Here is a 25,678-nt window from a genome sequence, read left to right as displayed (position 1 = left end):
GTCGGGGAGCGCGGCGTTGGACACGGCAAGGTTCGGGGACGGAGCAGCGGTAAGCTCTCGATGGCATCATTTCATCCCGTAAAGACAGGGATGACCGGACGCAAAGGTTTACGATGGTCGTCTCGATCGTGGCTCGCGCTGACGGGTGGTTTGCGGCCAGGATTCAAGCGCAGCTGTGGGCGCGCGGGATGAGGTGAGGTTGAAGGTGGCGACGCGGGACGCGACTGAAGTGAAGAATGGCGTTGCGGCTCTGCAGATCTGGGGAGGACTTGTGGTTCCTCTGACGTTCCCGCCAAGTCTCTGATCCTTGTCAGCCTCCCGCTGGGACGCGCCAGCAAAATGCCGACACCCCTGCGTCTTGGCTTCCGGCGACAGCACATTTCTTGAAGAGGGATGTGGCGTCGATCCGATTCGTCGCCCAGTGCGCCGTTCCGTTGCTGTTGATGCGGGAAACCGTTGGGGCCGACGCATTGGGACGGCAACGGGCAGAGCTACGTATCGGATGGTGTCATGACTGAAAGTTGGGGGGGTGGCTGTTTAATGGAACGGACAAGACAGATACTACGTGGGATGGGAAGCTTGTTTTCTGGAGACCAGCTTGGACACAACTCGGCTCCCTGAAGAGCCCATTGAGGGATTTCAATAAGATGAAAACATGTTGGGCAAAGGTTCATGCCACTTAGCATCTATAAGCAGTTGGCAACTGAGAAGTGCTTTGCGCAAATTGGTAGCAAAAAAATGAAAAGCTTGTGGTGTGTCTACCTGGTAGTTCCACAGCAGCCTCATCTCCTGTTATCCATACAACTTGGATAAGTGTTGTAAGTACGGATATTCCCAGCTCTCCATGATCAGAACCAGAGACCAGCTGCTTTCAGGGGCTGCAATGTTATGGCAGTGTATGATTCTTTTGTTTGACCAACTGCGCACGTTGACGACAACCTTTGAGTCATTACTGTGCCAAACACAACCCCGCTTCATCAAAGACGCCGCAATAATGAGGGTTTGCCAGGTACAGAGCCCGACGTGGCTCACTCGGATCATGAAAGACAGGATGCAGGACACGGAGCTTTCGTTACTCAGCTTCGTTTGTCAAATCTATTTTGAGTTCTTCTATGCTTTGAGCCCATCGACATGAGATAACCAGAAGACATCACCTCTCCCCGACCGGACTTAATGCCAGCTGGAGAGCGGAGTTACCTGTTTTGGAGAAAGTGGGACATCAACTTCGACCGAGCATTCGGTTTCCGTACCCTCGGAATATAGATGATCTCGGGCATAAGAAAAGAGCTGATTAATATGCGCACATCATCTGAAGAAGTCATATGCCCATTGACCCGTCCCTCCATCTCGGGACTGAATGTTTTGAGGATACATATCGATCCGATGTTTTCCCAGAGGGATGGATGTGTGGGGAAGCTTGGCGGAACTGCACTTCACGGAGACGGCAAGCGATGGACGGGCCCCGGCCCGAACGGCTGAACCTCGGATCCGGGGCGGACGGTCCTTCTTGCTACTCCCCATTTCCCGATGTTCAGCCGGGTTTATAATTAGCTTTTTTACTTCAAGTAGGAGTCTAGGACAGGAAACAACACTCGTGTAAACGTGAGAATTGAGGCTCTGGCCCACCTTGTGATGAAGAACCGGTGAAGATTCCGACCCACATTGGCCGCGGACACACCATTCTGGGCAAAGCCCACCAAAACGCAGATGGCGCGTGGGTGGCGGACCGGATGATGCTCCCGAGACGGCGGTCTGACCGAACAATTCATCAATCGTGACGATTTTCGACATTCATGAGTAATCCATTTCATTCCTCTTGGCATAGGATTCAGAAAGATATATTGTGGAGAATCGAGGGTTGTTTGACTCTAGGCTGTTGTCTCTCGATCTTCACCAAGGAGGTGTACATACACGGTGCTGAAATCAAGTCACGACACCGCTGTGGTTTTGTGTAAGACAGCCTACGCCGCAACCATGAGTACCAAAGACCCGGAAACAGACAGGATCGAGGTCGTCGCTCCCAGCGACCCTGAGAAGACTACCGATGACGAGTCAGGGACGCCCTCCCCAACAAGCCCACCGGCGGCAGGAGAGCTCCAGCGATGGAATGAATCCACCGTCAACATCCTCCGCTTCATTGGCACCTTGTACACCTTCATCCTTATGGGCATGACTGATGCTGCCATTGGTGTATGTTTCCCCTTCTATCCAAGCTCGTTTGACTCCATTACTAACTTACCTCTCCTAGGCCTTGCTCCCCTATGTAAGAAGCTTACATCTCTTCCATACCAGTCCTTGGTCAAAGAAACATACACTAACAACTTCCAGATCGAATCCTTCTACTCCCTCTCCTACACCGTCGTCTCACTGGTCTTCCTCTCCCCCTTCGTCGGCTACGTTCTAGCCGCCCTGCTCAACAACCGGATTCACCACCGCTTCGGCCAGCGCGGCGTCGCCATCCTCGCCCCGCTGTGCCGTCTCGCCGGCATGATCCCCCTCATCTTCCATCCACCATACCCATCGCTGCCCGTCGTGCTGGTATTCCTCGGGTTCGGCAACGGCATCGAGGACTCGGCATGGAACGCATGGATAGGAAACATGCACCGCGCCAACGAGCTCATGGGCTTCCTGCATGGCTGTTACGGGCTGGGCGCCACCATCGGTCCGCTGGTTGCCACGGCGATGGTGACCAAGGGCCAGCTGGAGTGGTATACCTTCTACTACGTCATGATCGGCCTTGACACGCTGGCAATTCCGCTCTTGGTCCCGGCCTTTTGGCGTGCCGACGCCGCGGCGCATCGCGCGGCCATGACCATGACGGCAGGACCCGGCAACAAGGGCGCGACGACCCGCATGGCGCTCAAAATCCCCATCTCCTGGCTCGTTGCTTTCTTCCTGCTGGGCGCCGTCGGCGCCGAAGTGTCCCTGAGCGGGTGGATCACCACATTCATGCTACGCGTCCGGCACGCGGAGCCCTTCATGTCCGGGCTGGTGGCGACCTTCTTCTGGCTGGGCCTGACGGTAGGCCGCATGGTGCTGGGGTTCGTGACGGGTCGCGTCGGCGAGAAGATGGCCGTCACAGCATACCTGCTGGCGTGCGTCGCGCTGCAGTTGCTGTACTGGCTGGTGCCAAACTTCGCGGCGTCAGCTGTGTTTGTGACGTTTGTTGGTTTCTTTCTGGGGCCGCTGTTCCCTGTGGCTATTGTGGTGGCGACGAAGCTGTTGCCCAAAGATTACCATGTGTCGGCCATTGGGTTCGCAGCAGCTATCGGCGGTGGTGGAGCCGCGCTGGTCCCGTTTGCTGTCGGCGCCATTGCGGAGAAGAAGGGCGTCGAGGTGTTGCAACCCATCGTCCTTGCTGTCCTGGTGTTTTTGATTATGGTATGGTTCACACTTCCGGGTGGTCTTCGCCGCGGAGGACTGGAGAAGGCAAGGGAGAGGAACGAGAAGGTTGGCGACAGGGTCAAATGGGGCATCCGCTGGGTGGGAAACAAAATCAAGGGAAAGTCAGGGAATTAGACATTGATGGTGATGGTCATTGGTATATGGCTGTTGTCAGACCAGAGCAACAAATACAATTCTCCCATGCTTCCACCATTCACCATGTTCAACCCGGACAGCATCTTCTCCAGTTCACTTGAATACTCCGTACCTTGGGTAAGTAACGCTGACCGGGCACCTTGTTGCATGTTCACGTGTTGCTGTGTGATGTCCAGCGGCAGTCCAGGCTGTTTGTCTTGGCATTCCTGCGCCAGGCCCACAACCAGACGTCATCACCTGCGGTGAGCTGTTGCCCCAACCACCGCTTCGTCCCGAGGCTGTCCATCTGTACCTGTCCATCTCCCGCTATCAGGCGGCATCCGACATTGGGACACTGATAAATCATTCCCTCCCGCTCTTGCAGCCATTTCGGTCTGCAATTGATTCCCTTGTCTGTGTGAAGATGCTTGAAACATAGCGGAAATCTACCGAGATCCCTTCGACAGCGGCCTGACAGGCCGGTTGACTCAATCCCGCCTCATCGCGTCTCACTCCCTCTTCCCATCCCCATCACCACCACCACAAACGACATCTCAAAATGTCGCGCACCCGTAACCCTCCGTCCACCGGCGGCGACGGCGCCGCCGAAGCCAACAATCATAATACTACCAGCCAAACCGAATCAACCCCCCTCCTCCAAAGCCCCTCATCCCCTTCCCAAGTCCCAGCACCTCCGCCAGCAACCACCAGCCCCAGCGCCGCCTCCATCCGCTCCCTCTCCCCAGCCCGTTCAACCACCACGACCTCGTCCACATCAACCACCGCCTCCCGTCGACGTATCACCTCCCTCTTTGCCGCCCTCCTCGCTGCCCTTTGCGCCGGCTCCATCACCGTTTTCTCCCTGTACGCGCCCACGCTGCAGACGCGCCTGCGCTACTCGCAATACCGCGTCAACGGCCTCGCATCCGCCGCGTCAGTGGCCATGTACGTGCCTGTGTCGTTGTTAGGGTATTTGTGCGATCGATCGGGGCCGGCGCCGTTGTCGCTGCTCGCGGCGGGCATGTTCGGGTCCGGGTACGCAGCCGCGGCCGGAGCGTTTTGGCAGGAGGCGAAGAATAATGGCCAGGGGCAAGATGGGGATAGTTGGTATGTGGTTATGCTGCTCGCGTTCGTGGGGATCGGAGTGGGAACGTGCGCGATGTATATGAGTGCCGTGGCGACGTGCGCGAAGAACTTTGGAAGGGGCAATCATCGGGGTTTGGCCGTTGCCATGCCCATTGCGGCGTTTGGGATGAGTGGGATGTGGTTGAGCCAGGTTGGGAGTCGGTGGTTTGTTGCCCCTGGGGCGAGTGATGATGTGGATGTTGTGCGCTTCTTTCTCTTTCTTGCGACACTGTTAACTGCGGTTGGTGTGCTTGGTGCCTTCACCCTGCGCATTGTTGATGAGGAGGATTTGATCGAAGAGGCTGTTGAGGAGCTGGAACGGAGCGGCATCCTGGATGGCAGCGCCATTTCCTCTACCAGTCGGGCTGAGAATGGATACGGCACCATCGACAGCACCCTAACATCCAACAACGACGGGGCGCTCGACATCCACGGCTCCTCAGTCCCTGGAAAAGACACCTCCGACTCTGCCGAGGCGGAGCTCAGAAAGCGCTGGGTCCTCAACGCCGAAACTCGCAGCTTCCTGACGGACCACACCATGTGGTGTTTCGCCCTCGGGTTCTTCTTCATGATCGGCCCCGGCGAAGCCTTCATCAATAACCTCGGCACCGTCATCAAAACCCTCTACCCTCCTTCTTCATACCACCACCTCCACGATCCCTCCTCCCCAGACGCCGCCATCCGTCCAACCTCCCCGGCAACGCACGTCTCCATCGTCGGCCTCACCAGCACCGCTGCTCGCCTGCTAACCGGCACCTTGACCGACCTGCTCGCTCCCACCCCACCGGCCCGGCATGTGCAGCTCTCCCCCAGCGAACCCCCTCCCTCGTGGCGGCACCGCTTCACCCTCAGCAGGGTCACATTCCTCCTTACCTCCGCCCTGCTCCTCTCACTCGGCCTCGCCCTGCTCGCATCCGGAATCGCCCAAGACCACGGCGAGCGCTTCTGGCTGGTCTCGTCGCTCGTCGGCGCCGGGTACGGCGCCGTGTTCAGCTTGACGCCCATCATCATCACGGTCATCTGGGGGGTGGAGAACTTTGCTACAAATTGGGGGATTATCGCCATGTTCCCGGCCCTCGGGGCGACGGTCTGGGGGGTGGTGTACTCCGCTGTTTATACACGGGCGGTAGGGCAGCAGGAGCTGGAAGGTAATGGGAGTAATTTGTGTTATGGCAAGGAGTGCTACGCGCCGGCATTCTGGGCGATGGCGGGGAGCGTATGGATTGCTTGCGGGCTGGTCCTGTGGGCGTGGAAGGGGAAGAATGGATGGGCCCAAAGGGGTGTGGTTGTGTAAATAATTTGGGGCTGAGGGAGCGTGATGACAACAATCCGTGTTTGGATATCAGTGTTTTGAGACATGTTGTTGAGAACGCCGCAACTCGCTCAAAAAGGAACTCTATAACGTGCCCTCTGGACTATTATACAGCCAACCCTTCCGGCAGGATACGCGCTTGCCCAAGCGCTCTATGCTCTACAGTGATGCGAGAAGCATTTTCGCCCCAGACAAAACAGACCCAGATCCCGCCCCAAAGAGTTGCAGACACAAAAGAGAAACGGATGATCTCATGCCCTAGAATCCCCATGAAATATGCCCGGCGCCATGCAAATTTGGTTCGTTGCCACAGCGCCCAAAAAATCAGGCAGAGCACTCACTCTCCCCAATCCAATCCCTGAACCTCGAAACCACACATCTGGACCCAACCCCTCGTGACGTTTTTCCCTCCTCTATTTATCGACGCGCAACACTCATGGTGTCTCAATAAATAATTTATTTGGCGATCTCAATACCGCCGGTGGCGCCGAGGAGACGCTTGACGTCACTGGAAAATATAGTCAGCCAAATTGAGCCATGGAAAGGACTAACAGCACAGAAAACATACCCATAGATGGCGAACTGGAAAGCAGTCAGGGTGCCGACCATGAACAGACGGGCACCGAGACCGGAGAAGGAGCCGCGGAAGCCGAGCTCCTTGCCAATCTTGATGAGGCGGGCGGTGGTGCCCTCGCCGGGAGCAGCCTTGGTCTTGTTGATCTTGCTGAGCATGGTGTCGGCGGGCTGGGAGACGACGGCAGCGGCGAGACCGGCAACGAGACCGGAGCCGAGGTTGACGACGGTCTGCATACCGTCCGACATGTTCTTCTTGGGATAGACGCGGTAGACAGCCTCAGCGACCTTCTCGTACACGACGAACTTGGCCATGGTGTAGGGGACCCTGTATCACATGTCAGAGATGCTATTGCCCAGGGAATTGGACAAGAAAGGAGCCCAAACGTACTGCTTGAACAGGATGGGGCCGAAGCCGGCGTAGAAGGCACCGATACCCTCGTTCTTCAGCATCTTGCCGAAGCCGCTGACGAGGCCGCTAGCGAAGGTGGGCTCCGAGACGAGACGGATACGGGTGGCCTCGAGAGGGCACAGGGCAATGTCGGCGAAGAACTCGGCGGCGGCGGACGAGGCGAGGTAGACGCCTGTCCGGTACTTGGAGGCGGTCTCATAGCCGAGGAAGTTGATGGACTGCTGCTTGAAGAACTCGTAGCCGCCGAACTTGAAGGCACCCTGGAGGAAGTAGCCGGCGAAGGTGGGGCCGACACCGGTGAGAAGAGCACCGGCACCCTCGTTCTGGATGACCTTGCGGAAGCCACCGATCATGCCATTGTTGTAGGTGACAGGGTCGAGCTGGATACGGGTCTTGACGCTGTGGTCGAGGAGAGAGTGTCAGCTTAGCCGCCGGATGCGCGGATATCGCAGGGAGTCTGGGAGGGAGGGGTATTGGCGGTCGGAGCTCGTCGCAGGAAGATCTAAGACGACGAGACGCAGGCCAGAGGACCGGTAAGCACATACACATCAACGGGGGTCAGAGCACCGTGGGTGACGGAGCAGCAGACGGCACCGGCAAGAGCGAAGCGGGAGTACAGCTGGACGCCGCTCAGCTGCTGCTTGGTCTCGGTCTTGGTCGCCATGATGACGGATGTGATGGTGGAAATTAAGAAAAGAGAAAGACGACGAAGAAAAGAACAGGACTGAGGGGAGAGGGCCTCGAGGGTAGGGACTGCAGTCGATTGGGGACTGAGTGAGCGGTTTGAAGGAGGAAAAAGTGGTTGGCAATGAGCCTTTTTGGGTTAAAAACGACGGCAGGTCGGAGGCGCAAAGGCAACGGCAACAAATGCCCCCCTTCAAGGGCATCTGGAAAAAAAATTGCCCGGCAAATCCCGGATAGGAAACAGAGGCGGCCGTGCACGGGCCACACTGATTGGGAGGCCGAGTCGCGGAGCGGGGCTTGGCATCGGATCTTGGCGCAGATACGCCAATCAGAGTCTTGGCATTTCCACAGCGCCCAACTGTTGCTCCACAGCCCAGGGCAGAAATTCAATGTCAAACCGGCATTCAAGAATCTGAAATCACAACGACCGATCACAAAACAACTTGAATATTCCAAGTTAATGGCCGATCTCATGGCATATCAGCAGCCAACAATGCAATTGATGTCTCGCGAGATTCTCTTCCTATTTTTCTGCTGTTTTTACTCTCACAGTCCTCATCGGCACTCGGCCTTTGAGGTTCTCCGTGTCAGCGGTGGCGTGCTCTTGACCGCATCTTGGCACGCCCCATCCAAGACATCCAAGACCGCCCCTCGCTGAACGTGTCTTGCTGACTCAGGGTCCCATCCCAACCGTAGGCCGACCACAGATATCCAGGGCTTCCCCGGATGGCGACGGATTGGCCGAGGAAAGAAGAGATGAGACGAGATAGATTTTTCATCTCATATCCATGCCATCGTCAACCTCCGCCTGAGGGCTCTGAAGACTTCGGCCAAGATGAGCCGCAAACATCTTCATCCAAACAGCCGCCTACTTGTAGATGGCGATCAACGGCGTGCTCTGACGGCCCAGGACCTTACATCTCAAGATTCCCCTTCGCTTCCTTCCTCTCAGCCAGTCCAGGCTCGTTCACGAAGCTCGTCTGCGAGTCTCAGGAGATAAAATTCCCGGGCCTCAGCTGGCAACTTCTTGAAGCTGTTTGCGATTCGCGCCACGTCTTGTCTTCCCTTCTCGTAGGCCGCGAGGTCGCGGTTCCCATAGACATCCCGTCCCGGCGCATAATGTGCGCTGTCAAGGTCTCGGAAAAAGATATTAACGGCAATGCTCGCGTCCTTTCCTGTGGGAGTCGCCGTGTGTAGCCATAGTGAGGGCAAGAACAGCACATCCCCTGGTGATAGGATGGCCTCGTGTGGATGTGTATGAGCCAGTTCTGGCTTGTCCAAAGACGAGAAAACGTCGACACTTGAACTAGATGCCCCGGGTGCAAATGAGAAGTATTGGACGTCGGACGGCGGGAAGAGCAGCATGCGCTTATTGCCGCCAATTTGGCAATAGACGTTTGCCATGACCTAGATGACTCATTAGACCTGCCGCCCAGAAAAGATATTGGAGCCCTTACGTCATAATGTAACCACATATTCACTGGTCCCGACATCCTCAACACCGAGCTGAACAGCCGCTTCTCTACGAGAGCCAACTGTGGTGGAAGGACAAAGTCCCCAGCCAGCATGGGGAAGTCGTCTGCCAACATGGTTGGCTTCTCCGAAGGCCGTTCTTGAGACAATGCCCGCAGGTACAGCCTATTACCTCGCCCAACCCGCTGAGCGAACTCGCCGAATTCGATCGTCACATACTTGAAGTTTTTGGACGTGAAGTCCATCACCTGACTTGCTGCTTCATGGATGACAACCTGTGTGCACTTGGTCAGCTCTGTGACAGTGTTAAGACGCTTGTGCCAGAGTGGAACACCTACCTTACGATCCGCCCCAACTTTCTCGACCATGTACTCGAGTGTCCACGCAGAGACACAGCTCCCAAGGTCAAGTCCCTCAATCACTACTGGTCGGCCCGCACGAAGGATGCGCTCAAAATCGTTCTCTGTTTCGAGCCGCACCCGAGGGATTGGAGTAATCTGTGCCAGCCTGCCGTCTTCCACTGGCCTTGTTCTCAGGATGGAAATGGGGCCAGAGGAGAGGTGGTTGTGGTGGGTTTGGCCAGGGCCAATATCAATTGTCTTTCGGTGTACCCATTGAGGAGCATCTGAAAGGCTTCGTCCGCTGCCCTCATCCACCTCAAGTGTGTCTCGGAACTGGATATCGTACACCCCTTTGTTCCAAAAGGCGCCCATGGAAAAGCATGTTGCGCCGCCGCCAGCGACCACGATGCTGCCCATGTCAGACAAGATGACCGCCGAGTGCCCTACCAACAATGGCCGCGGGATTTCTGACTCTCCTTGCGAAGATGACAACCTAAACCGGCGAGTGATGGAGATCCCTCCAGAGGAGACGGAGAAGCAGACTGCCTCATCTCGGAATCCCAGGAGTGAATCCGCCGAAATCCCGCCCAGAAGAATGTATTCGTTGTCACCCAGTGGGAGGCAGGTCGCGCCAAACCTGGTCACCAGCCATTCCACCGTCTCTGCGTGTTGAAGCACCGATGCACTCAGTCTCTTAAACTTGACCGTTGGTTTCTGGTGCAGTTAGAGATCATCCTTTCCTGTTAGTGTGAAGCTGGAAAACGTACCGTGCTGCTTGAGACATTGACCTCCCAATTCAAAATCTGGCCAAATCCACCAACAATGAGTCCATTCGATATCCCACCGGCAAGAATTCCCTTGTAGACGCTATTATGCCGGTTGTCACTCCCACAGGCTATTGCTGCCCCATAGACAGCAGGCGGAGTGTCTCCAGAGACCTCACACTCTAACCAACCTGCCTTAGGATGATACAAAAGGACACCCCCAAATGTCTCGTCTTTGCTCCGACCACCAATAAGCAGTGCAAGGCCCGAATCACCCAGCGGTGTTACTGCGTGTCGGTATAATGGGACCGGGATGTCATGCGTCCGCTTCCATGAGCCCGTCAACCTGTTGAAAAGCCAACAATCCTGGAAAGGGTTGGACGGGCTTTCGCGTCCACCAGCCAAGAGAACTCGCGTTCGTCCAAGATCAGTCAAGGTATGACACATCCTCGGCGCTGGGCCGCCATCACGGAAGACGACAGCCTCTCCTGCTTCCTCACTGAGACTGAACACATCGCAGGAGGGCAGCCTGGCTTTGGTTCCTAACCCCAAAACGTTCAGAACCGTCGGCGATTCGTCTTCTCCATCGATCCTATCCCATCTCATCGCAGCTGCAAATCGGCGGTGGCCCTTTTGGCCCTGGCACTCATCAAACCGTACTGTTCCATGGATGGCGACGCCTTCTAACGGCATGTTCGGCACCCGTAGTTCCATGGGTTTGGAAAGGCGTTCTAGGCTGGTTTTCGCATGCACCACACAATAGTGGCAGCCGAAAACCGCAAACTCTTCCCACTCATCAAAAGGCTCAACCTTGTCCAGTTCGGCGCGGACGTTGGGATCGACAAAGCGGTCGTCGGCCCAGATACGCCACAGGTTGTGGACCCGGATTGCCGAGGCAGGCCAACCTAAGGCGGAAAAGCGAGCCTCCTGATCGTTCTCTGTCGGATATGCGTTCACAGACTTTAGGGGTGTTCCTAGCTTCGCGAAGTGGCTCAACATGGTGGCCGCAAAAGGGTGGGAGGGGCCATCGGGGAGAATCTGCTCGAGGAGGACGAACTCGGCTGAGGGGGTCAGCATCACGGATTACCCAAAAGGCATTGGAGGCAATGTTTGGGAGACACTTACCATCCCCGACTTCTGAGGCCCAGCGAATAACTGCATCTGCGGCGGCCGTCTCCATGTATGTGATGGATACCTCTGCCACAAAGAAGAATCTACACTCATCGAAACCCCCGCCAATTGCCGACTCCAGGCCAAATTGTAGGGCCCCAAGATCCCTCAGGTCGCATCCAATCTGCACGTACTGGTCACTCTCCAGCACCACAGGGTTGCTATCACCAGGGATGTCTCTCTGCTTGACCTTTGTCAGAGGGGCCAGCAACTCAGGTGTCGCAAGGACCGTTTCTCGCTTGCGTTTGATCAAATCTGGGAAATCGACGTCGACAAAAAGGGCATTGGCGCCTGAGCAAGCAGACGGATAACGCGTGAGACACTGCCAGGGGAGGACATCACTGGATGGGGGAGTCCAGCCTCCAGCTCAGAAACAGTCAGCCATTACCAGTCACACAAACCGACCTCTCCGCCAACACAAACTTGTCACACTCGCAAATGCGACGGCCAAACGGCGTTCTAACAAAACATATCTGATCTGGAAGGGAAAGAACTGACCTTCCACACCCCAGATTCACCACAACCGCCCGTTTCGGAGGCTCCGACCCCCCTAGAGCCCTGTCCCGCACATCACACAGGAACTCCGAGACAAGTTGATCAATGACCCTCATGCGCAACCAGTATCCGCGGTTGATCAGGGGCGCGCGGCGCTGGAACTTGCGGACAAAGTGCCGGAAGAAGTGCGGCTCGTTGGGGTAGTAGAGCTTCTCAACGCTGCGCTTGGAGACGATGCTGCTGTTGTTGGTCTGAATAACAGAAGATCCAATTAGCTTTTTGCGAGTTAATTAGGGTAGAAAGATACTGAGTCTCATACAGCCATGACTTGGTCGTCCTGAAGTTTTTTTGTCTGCTGGGCTGGTTTGCTCCAGGAGTTCCCTGGGGCTGGGTCCCCAAAGATTGAGGGGTTGGATGGTCCCGTCATTTTATGTCACTCAAGAAGACGAGCCTCCAAAGATCACGGATGAGATTTTCCAAGGTGATCCTTCAGCAGTGACTCGTGAATGAGTACCTGTGAAATTCATGAGTGATGAAATGAGTGATGAGACTGAGAATTCATGCCCCCTGCCCCACCATGAAGGTCGAGCAAGATAGGGTTAGGGTTTGGTATTACAGGTTGTCACTGGGCAACCACAGCCCCTGACTCACATGTTTACTTCGAGTCATCTGAACCTCATGTTACGACGAAATGATTGGGTTTGAATATCAAGAGATTTGGCTTGCTTTACGAGATTACGTTGTTACATAACGGATGAAAACGTATCATTCAACCCCCTATGTGAGGCTACCTACGCGATGTTGCCCATCTCGAGGGACAGGATCTTCACAATCTGGGATGAGTTCTTGATAGAGAGCTTCTCCGAGGTTTGTCTCTGCAAGTTGAGGACCGAAGGTCAGTTCTTCCAGTTTTAAGTTTTGTTCATGAGACAATTACGCCATTGGGTTTAGTCACATTCAACTGGGATGATTCACTGTATTTGAGTAGAGACTGAATGCAAGGGGTTGCATATATAAAACGTGATTCACTCCCAATGAATCATCATGAAAGATTGGGCGTAGAATTTTAGTACGTTCTGCAGTGGGTGCATTCTCGATTTCTCCCATGGCGTCCAATATCTGTGGAATATGTAAAGTATTCTCCTATGCGTTCCAACCCAACGAACGTGGCGTGATCTGAACTTCAAGTTCCAAGCTCGACAGAAGATGAACATCTTTAGCTGTGAACGAGTTTGTGGGTTAAGGTTGAAGGTGGGCTTGTTGCTCAGGGCGAAAAGACCGTCTTTCTACGGTACCCAACTCTCAAGCAAAATATCCGAAAGGTACAAACGTGACTGTGAGTTCAGGATCCAGCCAAATTTGTTCAAACAAAAAAACCAGAACTAATATGGTTTCTTCCACTCTGGCAGTCACTAAAAATGATGGGGATTATCCCTTCGTCGGAGGGAAAGGCGAAGAAAATGCCTTACCTCTCAGGTGAAATACGAAACCTCATCTGGGACAACCTCGCGTCTTTGCTTGCAAGGAAGAGCAAAGATTGGACTTACTCGGTCGATCCCGTTACCAGAACCTTCTGCGAAGTCAAGAAGAATTACCTCTACGACTGGTCGGGGGTAAACGAAACAGCTTGGGAAATCTTCTTGCACCCGATCGCAAAGAGCCACCCCGCAATTTTCTGGGAATTCCTGTCGCGGGTTTGCGGCAAGGTCGTCTTCTATTGTGACGCTCCCGATGACTTGTACCGACTGGATCAGAACATTTGGAAATACTGCAACCTCTCCGGAGTACCCACCCTCCATATGACCGGGCATGGAGCCATGAGGCTGAAGGTTGATATCATATGGGATGTCTGCCCTCCTAACGTATGGATCGAAAAACTCCAACACGTTTCGGCTTTGATCAAGACTATCCAAGTCCATGACCCCAGCCCAATACCTTTGGAGACTGTGGGGACTCGCGATGCTCCGAGAGTAGCCGACCAAGGAACCTTTCGGCCAGACAACAGCGGCAGGCACAGATTCGACGTTGTGGTCCTGCTTTATGATCAGCCCTGGGGGAAAGTGGCGGAACGGGACAGGATCATGATGCTTGACGCCATCCTTGATCCCTTGCTCAAGTGGATCACCGAGATTGAATCGTAGGACCAAAAGTATCTCGCCTCTCGCGGGCATGGCATGGACTGTTCCGAGACAGGTGGTGTAAGGAGAAGGTAGCAGAGACAAGAGGGAAGGTATTCACTGAAAGAGGTATGCAGACTATGGACGAACAACAAGGATTCGTGTTGTGGAGATGTATACCTTCTGGACCATTCCCTTGAAGGGTTCTGTACTTTTTCGCTATGCCAAGCATCTATAAGACAATATATAGGTAATATTTCCTTCCATAACTTCTTCTGTCTTTTCATCTTCCCAGTTTCCATCGCTGCTCCCAACACCAATGAATCATATTTGCTTCACACTTCTTAATCATCGTATCACTTTTACTAGCACTGATTAAAACAACCAGGCGATGTCTTAGGGATCTCTACGGAGTGACGAGGACTTCAAACTACTGCTAAGAGGAGCATGTACTCAATCACATCGATACCGTTCATCAGATGACGTCAACGCTACCTTTCGGGATTGTCTCTGAGGAGATGACAAAATTAGTTTACGTTGAGGGATGATCCGCTTTAGGAACATTGAGGGCAGTTGCTGGCGGCCAAAACGGTGGCTCCCGTACCAGCGCAGTGCTCGGTGGGCTTTTGACAAACTACCAGCCTCGCGACAAGAACTTCAAGAAAATCGAGGGGTGTCTTTTTGGCAATCTGGTGCAAGAAATCCACCACTGATGGGGTTAAGGCGAAAGGCAAGAAAACGTATAGTAAGTAAATTCTCATTCCCTGAAGTAAGTATATATTACCCATCGACGAAGGACAAGACAGCACGACTGATCCAAGTGGTGAGAGTGTTGTTGGAGAGGAAAATTACCTTGATAATTGAACTCAGTCGGAGATGCGATGATGTGATCGAAGGAAAAGGGAAAAGCACCGCTACCCCGGGAGTTAGATAGTTAGGTACCTTATATTCACCAGGCCTGGAGTGTTAAGCCGTGGTCATCCCTCTGATGCCAATATGACTTCTCCCACACAGCGAGCTTATCGGAGGTTTGTCTCTGCAACAAAGCAACCACGGCTAGTCTGCGAGTTAGCTTTTCAGGAGCAATTACTTACTGGTTGTGGCAACATGAATCATCCAAGATCATTCTGTTGCCACAGATGCCAAACATCTGGGATGGTCTCAAAACATAATTAAAGATGCCTGCCTTCCACAGCTCGTTTAATGGCTGTTGAGGACAGCTATGACACATCATGCCACCCTCCTGACGTCTTTCGCCTTCTCTCCTACTCCGTTTACATCACCACTTCCAACGTCGACAGTCTCTTGATGTAGGCGGGGTTGGACACGAGCAGAACGTAGCCATGAAATTCCATGGCAAGTGCTGTTCCAATGAACTCATTCGAGAGACTTGGCGCACTTTCTATCACCAGGCTCAGCCAATGTAGAGGCTCCTGTGTCCAATTCTATCTTGAAATGTCCTCGACAAGGCAGAGAAAGGGCGTAGGTGGGATTGGTAATAAAACAATATATGTTCAAGCATAAAAAGTACATTTATATATCTCACAGTACGTAAGAGACATTTCCGATCGCTACGTGCTCTGTAGAGCGTTAAGGTAAAATCACATGTATATGAGTTGTTGGACGAAACCTAAGGGAGGTCGGAGTCGGGCATATCGTCATCCGAAGTTAAGGTTCTAGGGGTGACAGAGCATGGACACTTGTAGGTTCGGACGACATCAACCTCAAATAGTCCCTGGCTAAGGTTTAGGTTCAGATGAGGGGAACCGTCTATCTTTATCCTTCCTCGAACCGTCTCGGTTCTCTCAATCTTCTCTCACTCTTCTACAACCAATGTGAGCAAGACAGGGCGAACGACGGATCACCCTCATCACGTCAACATCGCTAACACAATCCTCTGACTTTACAGCTTCACCCAATCTGCTCCCTAATATCCAGGTTTGACAACATTCATCGAGTCGCTTGCAAAGCTCAGGAGTGTTGCATCATGGCTTCAGCTCAGACTGTGAGTTCACAGTCCCACCAGATTGTTCGAGAGAACCGAACTGACATATCCTCCTCCCTTCTGACAGTCACCCGAACTGAAGATGATTGTTCCCCCGTCCGCAGGGAAGAAAATTCCTTCCCTCCCTGGGGAAATCCGCAACCGTATTTGGGACGAACTGGCAGAGTTGCTCCTGGAAAAGAAGGAGGAGAGGTACCACACGGTTGATCCCGACTCCGGAACCGTTATCGTCAACAAACGTGAGTTCCTCGTCGACGACAACTTCAGCGACGACTTCGACAAAGCCAGATGGGCGCTTTTCTCGCATGCCATCTTCAGGAGCCACGCCTCCATCTTCCTTGGGTTTTTGTCTCGCGTTTCCCACAAGGTCATGCTCGTGTGCGATACCCCCGCCGACTTCACGCAACTGAACCGGGACATCCGGCGCTGCCTCGAGTTCCTGGGGGTGCAGAACCTCTACGACACCGGCCACGAAAGCTTCAAGTTCACCGTTCACATCGCTTGGTATGCCGCCGAATCGAATTTCTCATGGATCCGGAGACTCCGGCTTTCTTCGCCCTTGATCAAGACGCTCCGAGTCGGATTCCACCGCCCTTCGTACGGCGAATACGAGGATCTACGGGACGCAGCCAAAAGGGCTTTCCATTGGGACGATGGCACGCCCAGATATGAGGTCCTGGTCCACCTTCACCATTGGGCTTGGGACGCGTCGGAATGGCACAAAGCCGAGACGATCGCCGCCATGAATGGATCGTGGTTCAAGGGCATGGATGATGATCATTGATATGGGGAACAGGAAATGCTTCCGCTGCTGTTCGATGCCGTGAATGCGGTACGCAGCTGTGAAGAAGGTGAAGTCAGGCGAAAGAACCAAAGGAGGTCGTAGAGGCACTCATCGGGGCGCTCAGAGGAAGGGGGAATGATGTGGGGTTCTGTTATGTACGACGTTGTATAACTTTGGGCCTGGATTTGACGGCGAGGACATTGGTGTTATGGAGTCGGACGAGCTGGGAGGTTGGCACATGTCGTATGTACTGCAATTGAGAAGGAACCGGAGCATATACCCGACAACACATGGTCATCTCATCACCCTTCTCACATCCACGTGCCTTTTCTGCCCCGTCGAAGGCAGTCAAGGATAGAACACTCAACGGAACCAGTGCTGTTCTGAACAGGAAAGTCAACGCTTTCAACAGTATGTACTTTGCGTAGTGGGTGCCAGTCAGCCAACACACCCATCCCAGATTTCCCAACTTTACGTCGGGGTGTTCAGAGCCGTGTTAGATCACGAGGCGCTTCGGGAAGCGACACACGCCGCCACTGTTCGGACAAAAAATACGGACTAGAGGTAGCGTAGGATATGGGACTGGATTCACGATAGAGTAAATGCCAAAAGTGCCATATGGAATTGACGGTCACAGACTTGGAAGATACTACTTTTGTCAGCCCGACGGAGCTGGGTCCGGAGGACATCACGAAATTGACTCGAGTTGAATACCACCGAATCCCCATCGAAAGGATATGCGGTCGAGGAACGGGACGGAAGTATGGAGAAGGGTAGGTAAGTATGTGTGGATGTCCTTCAAACATTATCGCTAACGGTGTGAGGAGGAAAACCGGCTACATGAAAATACCTGTGATGGTCTATTCCCGATGCCTCAATCTCGTACCAACCAACCCACCTCCTTGCCCTGGCGCCCATCTTTTTGTGTTCGGAAAAGATTTAACCATGCCATAATATCGTCAACATGACCCCCGTTCCATGTAGAAAAGACCAAAGCTCTACAAACGCCACACCCTGTAAGTTGTCCGAGATGTACAAGAAAAACGAAACAAAAATACTGAAATCATACGAAAGTGTGAGAGGGTAAAAGGGGCTGTAAATAGTACAAGTAGAACATACAGGGGGACGATGGAGAATCAAGTGACCCATGACGTCTCAAACTCGAGCCAAAATCGACCCAACCCAGCCCCCTAGTTCCATCTTGTGGTGGTGAAACAAATACCAACATCAACCAATTCACTCCCATCATAAACGCTCATCACCCATCATCATGACCTCACGGCCGCCATCTGCGCGTCTCCCGGCCGCCAAGTTTCCTCCTGCCTTGTGCCTGGGGGCCGCCATCCGGCGTTGCTCGTCCCACGAATCCTCCCGCCTCCGGTGTTTCCTCCCACGTCATCCGACTTCTTGCTGTCGATATGGGGCGGGGTTCCGACGCCCCTGCTTGACCCAAAAGCCGCCACGGATGCTCCAGGAGAAACCGATACAGGACTCTCGTATAACCTGGCTGAACCATTTTGCCCAGCCAGAATACCCCCGGCACCGCCATTCATCGCCCCCACATTGCCACTGTTAGGGAGGGCGTGCTTCGTGTTCAGCGGGAGAAGAGATGCGTTGGGGGTGCTGGTGCTCAGGGAGCGGGCGCGTTGGTCGGCCTTGTTGCGCTCATTGCTGCGGTCGTAGAGGTAGAGACCGAAAAATGTGAGGCCAATGCCGACAGCCTGGACTGTGGTGGTGGGGCTGCGGAACCAGATGATGGCAATGACGATGACGAAAACGCGCTTAATGAGTGAGGCGACCGAGTAGGTGACGGGTGACACCATGGAAAGGAGTATGAAGGCGAGGATATTCTGGCCAAAGTGGAAGGTGCCGTTGAAGATGTATTCGAGGAGGAGCGGGCCGTGGTCGAGGGACTTAGGACCCTGGTTCAGGTCCACGCTGCCGTCGTACAAGAAATCGCCCAGAATGCCAATGCCCTCGGACCAGAACCAGATAGGCCATGTGAGGATGAAGGCAAGGCCGGACGAGTAGCAGAGAAGGTTGAGCTTGTCGAGCTTGCGCGATTGACCGATATGACCCTCCTTCTCGGCAATAGCGGCCTCGTTGAAGAGGCGCTTGGAAAAGATGTTTTGGGTCACGAAAATGATAGCGGCCAACAGGGCATATAGAATTCCTAGGAAATGGCCACCAAAGCCGTGTTTCCCGGAGCAGGCGAGCATGACGCCAATGGTGAGAGGGATGAGAGAAAAGTAGGTGGCTCGGGGGTAGCGGATGTTGAAGAAGAAGCGGTAGGCGAGCACGGTGAAGAGAGGAGAGAGACCCTTGATCGTGTGGACAAGCGACACGGGAATCTTGGATGTGGCATTGGAACTGAGAAGGTGGCCACCAATTTGGAAAGCGGCGAGCGGGAGTGTTGTCCTGATGACGTCGCGCGATGGATAACGGATGGGATGGCGTAGAGCGGGCACAGCAGCGCGCAGACGGGGGAAGGTCGATGCGAGCCATGAAAAGAGTATGCAGTAGGACGAGACAAAGCCGAACTGCACAAGGGTCAAGGTGGCGGGCTTGTCGAAGGCCGTGAGGATGGTCTTGGAAGAGGTGTTGGTCAAGGCCGAAGAACCATACCACAAGATGCAAAGAGCCTAGATGGAAAGGAGGCAATTAGCCACCCAAGGTCCTTCTCACGTAGTTTCCGTTCTTAGGAGGTTACCTACCACCAACTTCCACGAGACAGGAGCGCGAAGGGCCTCGGCGATCTCGTGCGCATTCTGGCTCATGCTGGCGGAGCGCATTCTCTGAACCGTTTGGGCGAAGCTGTTCTTGCGCCCGGTAGGACCACCTTCACGAGGAGCCCAGCGCACCTTGCTATCCCTCCTCATATGGCCGCGGCCGACTCCGTTTGTCTGGGCTGTGCTTCCATTGCCGTTCGTGACGCCGTTGGACTGCCAGCGCGGGGCCGACGGCTGAGCGCCAGGGGCTGCATATCCGTAGCCGTAGCCGTATCCATACCCGCTGTCGAAGTCGGGGAACTTCTCGGTTTGAGGCTGAGGGGACGGGTTGCGAGCCTGCGAGGCAGCGCGCTTATGGGTATGTGTGGCCGCTGATGCCGTGGAGTGGGAGGTTGAGTGCGGCATGGCGTATGTATGGCGTTGAGGTGCCGATGGAGGAACAACGGAATGAGCGACGGAGCGTGGGGGATGGATGGAGATGTAAATCGAAACGAGAGACAAGGATTCGGAGTAATGTCGCGACGTTGTGTCAGGTTATCATGGCCACCTCCCCGCCCCGTTTGATGGTTTCTTGTTCAGTGTGACGGGGACAAGAGGAGACAGAAGGGGAACAAGAGCCGTGGACTGATATGGGACGAGAGCGACGGGACACGAGCTGAGGAGTGGAAGGTGTGAAGAAGAGATACGAAACGCAACGCTAACTTGACAGTCACGTCGTGATTGGCAATTGCGGAATTGGCGATTGGCAAGTCCAGACCACACTCCGCGAAGACGCAAAGGCGCAGTGCCGAGAAAGGGACGTTGAAAGGCTTGGCCCGTCGAATCCGCTCCTGCAGGCTCGGCACGCGGTTCCAGGGTTGGACGAGGTTGAGCGGACTAGGGTTGGGGATTCATTCGGGGCGCTGAGGCCGAAAGCGAATGGCCTGGCGCGCCACACCAGCCACACGCCCAGCCTGGGCCAGCTCCAAAAAGTTGGAAGTTTCGCGATCTGTGATGAGCTGCGATTCGACGTGACTTGGACCCGCAACAGCTTCGACAACGGCGACGACTGCATCGGCATCAGCATCACCGACCCCAAACAACATTTCCAATTTTACCCATCTATCCACAACCGCCCATTGCATGCCATAAGCCAATCCGGTCCAGTCCCCGAGCGCATAGCTCGCAGCAGCCAAAATGGCGTCGCAAAAGATGACCAAGAACCAACTGCGCCGCGCGCGCAAGAAGGAGCAGAAGAAAGCTTTGGCCGAGCAAAAGCAGCAACAAAATGGGGTCAAGGAGGAGCAAGAAGCAGACAGGGTTGATGGCAAAATCGAGTCCAAGGACGCCGAGGCCGCCGATCTCGAAGTCAAGAAGGATCCCGCCGTTGACGACTCTATCGATGCCGACGGTCCCGTTCCCGACATTGTCGTCCCCCCCGAGGATGACCCAGCTTTCGCCGAGTACAAGCAGATTTTTCAGAAATTCGGCATCAGTTTGTCTGAGGAGGACGCGTCCCGCGAAGCCAACGGAGGCAACAAGGGCGAGGTCTTCTTCGACCAGGATGATGAGATCCCGAGCGAGGGCGAGGAGGCCCAGCCAAAACTGTCCAAGAAGAAGCGCAAGAAGCTCAACAAGATGTCGATCGCCGAGCTCAAGGCCCTGGTTAAGCATCCAGAGGTTGTCGAATGGCACGATGTCTCATCCTCCGACCCGCGCCTGCTCGTCCAGATCAAGTCGCAGCGCAACATCGTCCCGGTCCCAAGCCACTGGTCGCTCAAGCGCGAGTATCTTTCGAGCAAGCGCGGTATCGAGAAGCCGCCATTCAAGCTGCCCAAGTTCATCGCCGACACGGGCATCACCGAGATGCGTGACGCCGTCCTCGAGAAACAAGCCGAGCAGACCCTCAAGCAGAAGCAGCGCGAGCGCGTCCAACCCAAGATGGGCAAGCTTGACATCGACTACCAAAAGCTCTACGATGCCTTCTTCCGGCACCAAACCAAGCCCGACCTGACCCGCTTTGGCGATGTCTACTACGAGGGCAAAGAATGGGAGGCCGACCTACGCGTCTTCCGACCCGGCGAGATTAGCGATGCCCTGCGCGAGGCTCTCGGCATGCAGCCGGGCTTCCCGCCCCCATGGCTGCTCCAGCAGCAGCGCATCGGTCCACCTCCATCATACCCAACCCTCAAGATCCCCGGCCTCAACGCCCCCTTGCCGCCTGGTGCCTCGTGGGGCTTCCAGCCAGGACAATGGGGCAAGCCGCCCCTGGACGAATACAACCGCCCTCTCTACGGCGGCGACATCTTCGGCATCATGGCCCCCGGCCAGCCCAGCGCCGCTGGCCCTTACCAAGCCACCACGGCCCAACAACCGCTTGCCGCTCTTGGCGAACCCATCGAGCGCACCCTCTGGGGCGAGCTCCAACCTCCCGCCGAATCCGAGGAGGAAGAATCCGAAGAGGAAGAAGAAGAGGAGGAGGAGGAAGCCGGCTCGGACGCAGGCGACCTCCCGCCTGGCGGCACCGAAACCGTCACCGGCCTCGAGACGCCGAGCGGGTATGCCACCGGCTCCGGCGCCGACGCCCACGCCCCTGTCGGCGTCGAGACCAGCATCGGCGGCGAATTCGACCTGCGCAAGACGCGCCGCGGCTTCGAGACCGAAGAGTCCTCGCACCCCCGCCAGGCGTACACGGTCATCCCCGAACGCCATGGCCGTGCCGAGGGTTTCTTCGGAAGCGACAAGACGTACGACCTCTCCCGCGCCACGGCCGCGGGCGCAGGATTGCCCGTGCTCGGGCAGGGATCGGACGACGACGCGTCGCGCAAGCGCAAGAAGCCGGGCGATGTGGATGTGGCGCTCGATCCGGACGCGCTTGCCGCGTCGGGCGGCAACATCTCCAAGGATGAGCTGCGCAAGAGGTTTGAGGAGAAGCGGCGCGAGGAGGGCATCGGTGCTCAGTGGCAGAAGACGGCGTATGACGAGGATCTTAGTGAGATGATCGCGCAGGAGAGCAGGAAGAGGCAGCGTCGGGAGGAGGAGAGGAGGGCAGATAGGAGGAGGTAATGGAGGAGTGATTGTAGTGATAGCTTGTTATTTCCCAGTCGCTAATTCAGAGAGTGTTTCTCATCGAATGGCTCACTGTTTGGTGTTGTGATCTGGTTGTGGTGGGAGATAAATGTTGAGTCGACACGGTTCACTGGTTCGCGGTTGGTGATAGTTTCTTGGTGTTTCAGGTGCCGAGTTCGAGGTTTGAGGTTGGAATGGCTTGCTGGCTCAGAGTTCGAGATGGTTTCTTGGTGTTTTGGCGGCACCGAAGTCCCATGGCTCCCCACCTCGGCGTCTGCGATGGTCTCTTGGCGTTGCTGATTGGCAGCCGAGGTTTGAAGCTGGATTCACCCGCCAATTGGGCGTCTGTGATCGTGTTTTTGGCGTTTTTGATGGCGAAATCTCCAACACGATGTTTCCTTGGTGTGTTCAGCCGCGTTCTTGGTGTCGCCGACCCGAAGTCATCACCACGCCAATCCACGAGCTGCCAGCACAGCTGAGCAGTTGGAATCCAAAACCCCTGAGCTCCCATGTCGCAAACAGCGAGCGGTGGACGATCCACGGCGCAGCCCAAACACACACGTTTTGCATGCAAAGTCACGCACAGAACACAAAGTTGATGAGAACCCGTTGAATTGATACACGGCTCGCAACTAGGAGATTTGGCAGAGCCTCGGGAACCTGTCGACTAAGCGCTTAATCCATGCTAGTCACAGGCCCATGAAATCCTCCTCAGTCCTCCATATCTCTGCTCCTCCTCCATCACGAGCTCTTCTCCAGCTCAGCAAGAATCTTTTCACCCTTCTCCCGCGCCGACGCGAAATCGCCAACCATGTAGAAGGCATTCTCGGGGAGGTCATCGCCCTCACCGTTGAGAATGGCCTTGAACGAGGCGATCGTGTCCTTGAGATCGACGAGCTTGCCCTGAATGCCCGTGAAGACCTCGGCAACCGTGAACGGCTGGCTCAAGAAACGCTGGATCTTGCGCGCACGCTCGACGGTGAGCTTGTCGGCTTCCGAAAGTTCGTCCATGCCTAAAATAGCAATGATGTCCTGTAACGACTTGTACTCCTGGAGGATCTGCTGGACGCGGGTGGCGACCTCGTAGTGCTCCTCGCCGACAATGCGCGGGTCGAGCATGCGCGACTTGGAGTCGAGAGGATCGACAGCCGGGTAGATGCCCAACTCCGAAATGCCACGCGAGAGCACAGTGGTGGCGTCCAAGTGCGCAAACGTCGTGGCCGGAGCGGGATCCGTCAGATCGTCAGCAGGGACGTAGACGGCTTGAACAGATGTGATCGAGCCCTTCGAGGTGGTCGTGATGCGCTCCTGCATCGCTCCCATGTCGACGGCCAGTGTGGGCTGGTATCCGACGGCAGAAGGAATGCGGCCCAGCAGCGCAGACACCTCGGAGCCAGCCTGCATAGACAGTTAGCAAACACAACACAAAAACTGCGCGGAATTCGGGGAGACGTGCTTGAGTAAATCGAAAGACGTTATCCACGAAGAGAAGAACTATTTCATTGTCAGCAATGGGAACAAAGAAAAAAGAAGGGAAATGGGAAGGAAACTTACCGTCTTGGCCTTCGACATCGCGGAAGTACTCGGCGATAGTGAGACTAAAATCGGAAAAAAAATGGGTGAGCAGGTTAGATGCCGTAATAGTGCCGATAGTGCCGATAGGAAAAATGAAATAAAAAAAATAAGAAAAAAGTAAGAAAAAGGCTCGCAAGCCATGTGTCGAAGCTAAGCTGACTTGGCCGCCGCCAACATCTTGGCCTCCCGCGCCCGATGACGGTCCGTCTCGTTGTGTCGCTCCACTTCGAAGATGTGTCCAAAGTTGAAGCCGCAGATGTGGCACCGGTACTTCCCGGAGGCTTTGATTAACTTCCGCTGCGCGGACAGAGCAAGACTGTGCTTGGAGGATAGCTTTTTCTTGATGCCAGCGACTTTGTTGCGATGCCCAATTGTTAGGTAGTGTCGTTCAAGATGGACGCGGCCCACGAAGGGGAGGTTGCAGGTATGACAGGTCCATTTGCCGGAGGCCTTGGCCTTGGCGCGGGATCGGGCTGCTGTGTCGTTGACTCGCTCGCGGTTGGCTTCTTGCCACTTCTTCACCCGTGCATTCTCAGACGCGAGATATGCAGCCAGGTCGGCCGCACGAGCAGCCGCCCTATAGAGTTTGGTGCGCTCAACTGCTCGACGGGTCTTGTGTGCTGCACGAGCCTGGGCGGCCGCTTCACGGTCGGCGAAGCTGAGGAAGAGCTTGTCACGGACAGGTTCTCGGAGTGAAGAATGCGTGCAGCGAGGGATCCAGGTGAACTTGGCATCGGGCCACAGCAGCAGAGGTGACCAGACCTGATGAGCTTGGACGTCGGTCCAACAGCCGAACACCCAGGAGAAGTAGAGCTCATAGGCGAGAAACTGGGAATGGACCGGAGCGGGGCATAGGTACCCACGCTACCATGCCGAAGTGGGTGAGCCGAAAACCTTTCTTCAGGGCGGACAGGACGAGACGGCCTAGGACGAGACGGCCTAGGACAAGATTCGGCGACAAGAAATCACCGGCGGCGGCACGCTCGTACTGCTCGAACCGACGTTGGACACTAATCTGGCTGTCGGTACCGGAACCACCATAGAGCGCAGTGGCACCATTGGGATGCTCCAGGACAAGGATGTAGACCGCCCAGAGGTTCTCGCCATTGCCGGGGCGAGGGAGAGACCGAAAAAAGGACAGCGAGGGAGGGTTGGCGGCCGACATGACAGCAGCAAGGCCGGGAGCGAACTTGAGGGGGGCTAGAGCAGACAGCTCATCCCAGGTGTCGCGATCCTGGAAGTAGGTGCTGATGTCGGGGTTGACGTAGTTGGGTCCGAGCTCTCCATGGATCATGGTGAAGGCGCAGTCGCCAATGAACTCTCCAAGGGTTTCATCCTCGAGGCCGGGCTCGGCAATGGTGGTGTCCAAGTTTTGAGGCTTCTCCTTAGGGCGGAGGGCGAGGGTGAGAGACACCATGTTTGCTGGCGAGGGTGGGTGTGATGTTGGTGTGTTGGGCTGACTTGGTAGAATGACTGACAAGGTGTTTGAACAAGAGCGGGCGGGGAGCGGGAGGCCAGCGTTGGTGACAAGAAGTCGAGAAGAGTTGCAATG

The 25,678-nt window shown here is 55.2% G+C and overlaps 9 protein-coding genes across 9 annotated transcripts; 5 read left to right on the top strand and 4 right to left on the bottom strand.

Annotated features, from left to right (window-relative positions):
• Nucleotides 1–1,974: 1,974 nt before the first annotated feature.
• Nucleotides 1,975–3,519, top strand: VTJ04DRAFT_9096 (uncharacterized protein; the record flags this gene model as incomplete). The annotated part of the gene is made up of 3 exons (XM_069367605.1): nt 1,975–2,190; nt 2,249–2,263; nt 2,329–3,519. The coding sequence occupies 3 exons, from the start codon at nt 1,975–1,977 to the stop codon at nt 3,517–3,519; spliced, it is 1,422 nt and encodes a 473-aa protein (XP_069215917.1).
• Nucleotides 3,520–4,078: 559 nt separating this feature from the next.
• Nucleotides 4,079–5,938, top strand: VTJ04DRAFT_9095 (uncharacterized protein; the record flags this gene model as incomplete). The annotated part of the gene is made up of 1 exon (XM_069367604.1): nt 4,079–5,938. The coding sequence occupies one exon, from the start codon at nt 4,079–4,081 to the stop codon at nt 5,936–5,938; it is 1,860 nt and encodes a 619-aa protein (XP_069215916.1).
• A 474-nt stretch (nt 5,939–6,412) lies between these two features.
• Nucleotides 6,413–7,605, bottom strand: VTJ04DRAFT_9094 (uncharacterized protein; the record flags this gene model as incomplete). The annotated part of the gene is made up of 4 exons (XM_069367603.1): nt 6,413–6,464; nt 6,525–6,857; nt 6,921–7,340; nt 7,487–7,605. 4 exons carry the CDS (start codon nt 7,603–7,605, stop codon nt 6,413–6,415), a joined length of 924 nt encoding a protein of 307 aa, XP_069215915.1.
• A 968-nt stretch (nt 7,606–8,573) lies between these two features.
• On the bottom strand, nt 8,574–12,295 carry VTJ04DRAFT_9093 (uncharacterized protein; the record flags this gene model as incomplete). The annotated part of the gene is made up of 7 exons (XM_069367602.1): nt 8,574–9,032; nt 9,083–9,373; nt 9,437–10,153; nt 10,207–11,264; nt 11,329–11,714; nt 11,872–12,119; nt 12,188–12,295. The coding sequence occupies 7 exons, from the start codon at nt 12,293–12,295 to the stop codon at nt 8,574–8,576; spliced, it is 3,267 nt and encodes a 1,088-aa protein (XP_069215914.1).
• Nucleotides 12,296–15,972: 3,677 nt separating this feature from the next.
• On the top strand, nt 15,973–16,774 carry VTJ04DRAFT_9092 (uncharacterized protein; the record flags this gene model as incomplete). The annotated part of the gene is made up of 2 exons (XM_069367601.1): nt 15,973–15,990; nt 16,058–16,774. The coding sequence occupies 2 exons, from the start codon at nt 15,973–15,975 to the stop codon at nt 16,772–16,774; spliced, it is 735 nt and encodes a 244-aa protein (XP_069215913.1).
• Nucleotides 16,775–18,042: 1,268 nt separating this feature from the next.
• On the bottom strand, nt 18,043–19,908 carry VTJ04DRAFT_9091 (uncharacterized protein; the record flags this gene model as incomplete). Its single annotated transcript, XM_069367600.1, has 2 exons — nt 18,043–19,416; nt 19,489–19,908. The coding sequence occupies 2 exons, from the start codon at nt 19,906–19,908 to the stop codon at nt 18,043–18,045; spliced, it is 1,794 nt and encodes a 597-aa protein (XP_069215912.1).
• Nucleotides 19,909–20,679: 771 nt separating this feature from the next.
• Nucleotides 20,680–22,548, top strand: VTJ04DRAFT_9090 (uncharacterized protein; the record flags this gene model as incomplete). The annotated part of the gene is made up of 1 exon (XM_069367599.1): nt 20,680–22,548. The coding sequence occupies one exon, from the start codon at nt 20,680–20,682 to the stop codon at nt 22,546–22,548; it is 1,869 nt and encodes a 622-aa protein (XP_069215911.1).
• A 257-nt stretch (nt 22,549–22,805) lies between these two features.
• On the top strand, nt 22,806–23,222 carry VTJ04DRAFT_9089 (uncharacterized protein; the record flags this gene model as incomplete). The annotated part of the gene is made up of 2 exons (XM_069367597.1): nt 22,806–22,953; nt 23,155–23,222. The coding sequence occupies 2 exons, from the start codon at nt 22,806–22,808 to the stop codon at nt 23,220–23,222; spliced, it is 216 nt and encodes a 71-aa protein (XP_069215910.1).
• A 70-nt stretch (nt 23,223–23,292) lies between these two features.
• On the bottom strand, nt 23,293–25,543 carry VTJ04DRAFT_9088 (uncharacterized protein; the record flags this gene model as incomplete). Its single annotated transcript, XM_069367596.1, has 5 exons — nt 23,293–23,949; nt 24,035–24,045; nt 24,106–24,149; nt 24,287–24,888; nt 24,986–25,543. 5 exons carry the CDS (start codon nt 25,541–25,543, stop codon nt 23,293–23,295), a joined length of 1,872 nt encoding a protein of 623 aa, XP_069215909.1.
• Nucleotides 25,544–25,678: the final 135 nt, after the last annotated feature.

The sequence above is a fragment of the Mycothermus thermophilus genome, assembly GCF_041956435.1.
Source record: "Mycothermus thermophilus strain CBS 625.91 unplaced genomic scaffold VTJ04scaffold_6, whole genome shotgun sequence".
Classification (NCBI taxonomy): domain Eukaryota; kingdom Fungi; phylum Ascomycota; class Sordariomycetes; order Sordariales; family Chaetomiaceae; genus Mycothermus; species Mycothermus thermophilus.
This window is presented reverse-complemented; position numbering and strand designations above follow the sequence as displayed.